General features: G+C 54.5%; 1 protein-coding gene across 1 annotated transcript; it reads left to right on the forward strand.

Annotated features, from left to right (window-relative positions):
- The first annotated feature begins 1,377 nt into the window (after positions 1-1,377).
- Positions 1,378-5,246, forward strand: LOC128838810 (uncharacterized). The gene is made up of 7 exons (XM_054031235.1): positions 1,378-1,574; positions 1,694-1,817; positions 2,751-2,804; positions 3,238-3,330; positions 3,520-3,732; positions 4,911-4,991; positions 5,187-5,246. Exons 1-7 carry the CDS (start codon positions 1,378-1,380, stop codon positions 5,244-5,246), a joined length of 822 nt encoding a protein of 273 aa, XP_053887210.1.
- The last annotated feature ends 743 nt before the right edge of the window (positions 5,247-5,989 follow it).

Consider the following 5,989-nt stretch of genomic DNA (forward strand, 5'->3'; position numbering starts at 1 on the left):
GTATGATTGTTTATATAAATACGTGTCTACACATGAGTTATTCTGGAATAGCTATTCCAGAATAACTGCAAGTGTGGACACTCTTATTCTGGATTTTTATTTGCTTTTTGGTGTTGGAGCCTTTACAGTTCACATTTTCAAGCTTTTCTCCACAACAGAAAGGGCCAGAAACATTTTTTTTTAAATGAAACCAAAGAATCTTTAAAATGAAAGCTCCAGGAATTGGTGGGCTAAAAACCCCACCAGATAGTATGAGACTGTAAGAGTTTGCAATGCTTGACATGGAATGGACAAGTTAAGGAGTGAACGTGTTAAAATGTAGCGATCAACTCCCTGTACTCCAGGTCAAATGCTCTAGTGCAGCCTCCATAGCTCTGGTCTCAGAGAACACAGAGAGAGTCTTGTCATATTATGGTGTAGGAAGGAGTAGACCCACATGTGTTTGCAGGAGAAATACAGTATGTGTTTTATTCACAGTAGCTCCGAGGCGAAACCTACTCACTACAGCACTACTTCTGGGTGTAGCAAGACCTACAACAATAACTCTTCCAGCAGTGTGAACTCCATTTGCTCAACACACTGGTTTTACACAAGTGTAACCTCACTGACTTTAGTGGAGTTACTTGTGACTTACAACATAAATGAGTTCAGATTCAGCCCCTTATGCTTTGGGAAAATCTAGAGCTGGGTGCAATAGTTGCACTCTTTTTGGCCAGCTCTTTTCATGTGTATACAAATGCAAGTCAAGCTGTCAGGATTATGGACTAATTATTTGCCAAATTTCCATTTGTTTAGTCAGAGCTTGATTTATTTATAAAATCAGCCACAGTTTTTATGTTTGTATAACTTTTAAAATTGCCAAATCCGTATTTTGTAAATCTCTTGTTATCTCTAGATACATGAATGCCTCCATTGTAATAATAGATAGGGCTGGACTTTTCATTTTACATGGTCATATCTTACAAATTCTTTGTCAAGTAAAATGAGCAATAGAAGAGTATTAAGGTTGTTTAAAATGGCACTAAAGCTGGTTACCTCTATAGATGGTCCTGAACCCACATCGCAATACATCTGATGGTGTAAAAACTGTGGATCCAAACACATCTAAACCCAGATCTACATCTAAAATTTGCAAATGGCCCTAACTTATATTATAGGCTCAGTGAAATCTCTGGATCTGAACCCATATGAGGATATAATGCTTGTTCCACCCCCCGCCAGTCCTGTTATCCCACCTGATTCTTACTATTCCTATTTACTGTCTCTATTGCCAGAGCACCTCAGAGCCCCCGTCCTAGACCCAGACCCCATTGTGCCAGATGCTGGACAAACCCCAAAGAAACAGCCAGTCCATTGTTCTCCCTCCACGCCCACGTCATGCCCAGGGTCTCAGTGTCCGTGGCTGGGTTGGACAACAGCCTCCAGCTCTGGTCTCCTCTCTGTGCCCCCAGCCCCAGTGTGACCCTTCTCCTGTGCTCTCTGTGCAGCGCCTGGACCTGTTGGTGCGAGATTGGCAGCTCTCTGGAGCCTACGGCACGGACGCGGGGCAGGAGTATCTTGGAGAAATCACACAGGTAATGATCAGATACCACGTGTGTTCATGGAAACAGCAAACTTTGGGGCGGAGCTGAACGTTTCCACAGCGAGTCTGATTCCCTGCTGACGGCCACAAATGTTGCTTTGACTCCCGCAGGACCTGGAGGTCTCTGCTGAGCAGCCCCTGGTGTTGGAAGCCCTGTGGGCGAGCGGCACCCGGTGCTACCTATTGCCCCACCCTGGCACTCAGTTCACCAGGAGCAGGGCAGGGACGCCAGATGGTAAGAGACCCTCATCTTCTCCCCTCTCACCCCCTGCTCTGCTCCCCCAGTCTCCACCCCCTCCTGCACTGCCCCCACCCTCTTCCCTGCCCCCATCCCCACCCTGTCTCCTCTGCTGCCCCTTTCTTCCCCTCTTGCACTTCCCCCACCCCAAAATCCCAGTGCCCAGCTCACCCCCTTTGACTTAGAATTGACTCTACTGCCCACTGCACAGGGGCACTTGCTGGGTCACAGCATCTGTGTGGGAGGGGAAGGGGACATGGGGGGGTGTCACTGCTGGGGTCCTGGTCTGCTAGGGGAATGATGCTGGTGTCCCCCTTTTGGGTCTTCATGGGTCCCCTGGCACCACCCAGTGGAGACTGCTGTCTCCCCACTGCAGCCTCTCCTTGCCCCCTCATGCCTCTGCCCCATTTTCCGCCAGGCAGTGGGGTGGGGAGCGTTAAGCAGCTGTTGCCCAGAGATGGAATCTCATTTCCTGTGGCACAAACTAGCCCACCCAATCGCATTTAACGTGTGTCCTACCCTGGACACCTGGATCCCTCCTGGATGCCTGGGTCCTTTTCCCCTCTGCAGACATAGACGAGGATTTCCGGCAGTGCCTGTGTGAGTACGTCACCAGTGTGGTGCACTCAGCAGGGACACACGTCCGGATGGACCGAGCCAGGCAGGTGCTGACGGGGGCTCAGCTGGCTGCCAGGATCAAGGTGGGAGAGTGGGAGCTGTTAAAGGGGGGGGGGGGGGGGGCTGGATGGGAGACAGCAAAATGGGCCGCAAGGCGGGGACAGGGATTCAATACAGGGTGCCATTCTGCAGGGAGCGGGGCAGGGTGCTCAGTAGGGGGCGCTGGGCTGCAGGGAGCGGGAAGGGGCTCAGCTGGGGCAAAGGGGCTGAGCTGTCCCTGATCCCAGTTCCCCCGGGCGTTATTCCCTGCAGGGCGTCTCCCGATATTGGAAGACCCAACGCTACGACTTCTCCTCACCCATGAAGGTACCAGGTCACCCCTCCCTCCGCCTCTCTCTTTCCAGCCTGGATTTGGGGCGGGGGCTGGTTCTATTGACCCCAATCCCAGGTCCTCCTGACATTGGCCAATCACACTAGCCCAGAAGGGGGCACCACAACAGCTCCACCAAATGTCCTGATCGAGGACTCCTAGCACCCAAGAGATAAGGGGACCTGCAGGAAGCCCTGCCAGAGAACCAGCCCCTCCACTGGGGTGGCAGCAATGTGGTCATGGCTGTGGGGTCGAGGTGCTGCCCTCTGGCTCTATTGAAATGTGGGGGGTTGGGGACCAGTTCGGAAGTGATAGCGAGGAGCAGGTCCTGTACGAATGTGGGGAAGGTGGTGACTGTGGGGGGGCTCCCAGTTCAGAGATGGGCCCATCCCATCCGCACCCCCAACCCCATTCCCTCTCCCCACACAGATGGCTGAGGCGTTTGCAGTGATGAGACAGGAGTTAAACAGGAGAGCAGTAGAAGCCACCAGGAGGGAATATGACCAATTAGTGCAGGAGCTGGTGAGTGCAGAGGGGCTGCGGATTGGGAGTGAGGGGCACCAGCATCCCTGGGGGGAGGCAAGGCTGAGGTAGCAGGGGGCTGCGGATCGGGAGTGAGGGGGCTGCAGGTGTGTGAGGAGGCGGTGCCCCCTGTGGCTGGGTAACGCTAGTGCTCGTCCCTAATGGCCGATCACTCCCCCATCCCGGCAGGACCGTGACCACCAGAGCATGAGCAGCTGCCTGAGTGTGAAGCCCCTGGAGATGCAGCGACGCCTGGAGGGTAAACGCCAGGAGCTGCTGGAGCGCTGCTGGGGGGAGCTGCGGGGCGAGGACCCCCAGAAACAGGCGGCCCTGGAGGAGCTGAAGAAGGAGCTGGACAAGCAGATGGCGGAGTTCCTGCCGCGATATGAACAGCGCTTTAAAGTGAAGAAGGCCGAGTGGTTGGGCCTGTACATTGGGCGGGGGGGGGGGGGGGTTCTGGCAGTGGTGGGTGCGGGTATTGGAGTAGGCATCAGGGCGGGTGCAGCTCTAGTGGGGTTGGAGGAAGCAGTGGCCATTGGGATTGGGGCCAGGGTCTTTGGCCTGATTGGGGGGGTTGGGCACTGGCTGCGGGCCTGGTTTGGACAGAAGATGGCCCAGAACAAGACAGGCACCAACACCCCAAGTCAGGGGAATGAGCGGGAGAGGAGGGCAGGATGTTCAGATTAGGAGCCCCTGCTGCAGGGGGCAGATGGTGGGAAGAAACCATCACACCTCACTCTGGGTAAGGGTCTGTCCCAGCCATCAGCACTGGGAACCTCTGTATGCAGGGGATAGATAGATATGAGGATGTTTGGGGATAGATAAAAACAAATTTACAACAGGTAATTTTGCGAGATTACAAAAGGACACAGAGGTTGACTGATTTACAGCCGGGTCACCGAGATCAGAATCCAGCCCAGATCCCATCGACCTCAGTAGATAAATAACATGGCCGTGGATCCCGTGCTCCGAGCCGCCCCCAGCATCCCTCAGTCACAAGTTTTTTTGGTTTTCATTTTCAACAAGTGGAAGAAAAATTGATTTTCATACTTTATGTTTGTTTTTAATATTTTCTCCTCCCCTGATTCAGTGCGTGTGTAGAGGGGACAATTTGGGGGCATTTCCTCTCATTTCCCCACTGATTTTAAAACAATCCTAAGGGGTTAGGGAGGTTAGAACACCCCCAAATTCCAAACCAACAGTTTCAGTTTATTCTCACCCCAGATCCTCCTGCCATTAGCCAGTTGCAGTAGGCCAGGAGGGGGCACCACCACAGCCCCCTGCAAAATGTCCTGATTGGGGCTCCCTGACCCCAGCCCGAGAGATAAAGGAACCCCCAGAGACCCAGCCGGAGAACCAGCCCCCTCCACAGGGGTGATGCTAATGTGGCCCTTGCTGTGATGTCATTAGGGGGCTGTCCTTGGCTCTGGGGGAATGTGGGGGGTCAGGGGGCAGTAGGGAGGTGACAGTAGCGAGCAGGACCCTGGAGGAATGGGGAAAAGGTGAGTGGGGGGAGAGGGGTTCCCAGTTCAGAGATGGTTCCATCCCCATCCCCCACCCTTTTTCCCATCCCACCACAGATGGCAGCGATGATGGAGGAGGAAAACAGAAAAGCAGTAGAAGCCTCCAGGAGGAAATATGAACAATTTGTGCAGCAGCTGGTGAGCACAGAAGGGCTGCGGGTCGGGAGTGAGGGTCACTGGCAGAGCTGGGGGGGGAGGGGCAGGGATGGGATAGCACAGGGCTGTGGTGGGTCGGAGTTGAAGGGGCTGTGGGTGCATGACATGGTGGTGCCCCCTGTGGCTGGGAAACACTAGAACCCGTCCCTAATGGCCAATCTCTCTCACTCCCCACAGGACCGTGGCCACCAGAGCATGCGCCGCTGCCTGAGTGTGAAGCCTGCGGAAATACAGTGACGCCTGGAGGGGAAACGCCAGGAGCTGCTGGAGCGCTGCCTGGGGGAGCTGCGGGGTGAGGACCCCCAGAAACACGCGGCCCTGGAGGAGCTGAAGGAGGAGCTGGACAAGCAGATGGACGAGTTCCTGACGGCCTATGGGCAGCACTTTAAAGTGAAGAAGGCCGAGTGGTTGGGCCTGGCCATGGGTCGGGGGGTGGTTCCTGGCAGTGGTGGGTGCGGGTATCGGAGTAGGCATCAGGGCAAGTGTAGTTGTAGTGGGGCTGGAGGAAGCAGTGGCCGTTGGGGTTCTGGCTGGGGGCTTTGGCCTGATGTGGGGGGAGGGTTGGGCAGCTGGGTGGGCCCCAGTTTGGATGGTAGGTGGCCTCGAGCAAGACAGGCACCAACACCCTAGGTCCCTAGGTCAGGGGGATGAGCGGGAGAGCAGGGCAGGGTGTTCAGATCAGGAGCCCCTTCTGTGGAGGGACACACAGTGGGAAGGAACCATCACACCTCACTCGGGTAAAGGGTCTGTCCCAGCCCTCAGCACTGGGAACCTCTGTATGCAGGGGGATAGATAGGTAGGTAGATAGATAGATGGGGTGGATGGGGATAGATAGATAGATAGATAGATAGATAGATAGTGTTGGAGAATAACAGAGTTCTCACTTTTTGTTTGGGTAAAGCAAGTCAGATACTTTATTTTCTCTAACAATTGCGTAGAGGGAGAGAGCTAAACAGGTCTCTCTAGTGGTAAACAGTTAC

Source organism: Malaclemys terrapin, chromosome 6 (assembly GCF_027887155.1).
Source record: "Malaclemys terrapin pileata isolate rMalTer1 chromosome 6, rMalTer1.hap1, whole genome shotgun sequence".
NCBI lineage: Eukaryota > Metazoa > Chordata > Testudines > Emydidae > Malaclemys > Malaclemys terrapin.

What these genes read in the sequence shown, in the direction of transcription:
- LOC128838810 (XM_054031235.1), top strand. Translation starts at nt 1,378, where the DNA reads ATGCCCAGGGTCTCAGTGTCCGTGGCTGGGTTGGACAACAGCCTCCAG. An exon ending in ATCTTGGAGAAATCACACAG is followed by an intron (nt 1,575 to 1,693) that starts GTAATGATCAGA and finishes TGACTCCCGCAG; the next exon opens with GACCTGGAGGTCTCTGCTGA. An exon ending in CAGGGCAGGGACGCCAGATG is followed by an intron (nt 1,818 to 2,750) that starts GTAAGAGACCCT and finishes TATTCCCTGCAG; the next exon opens with GGCGTCTCCCGATATTGGAA.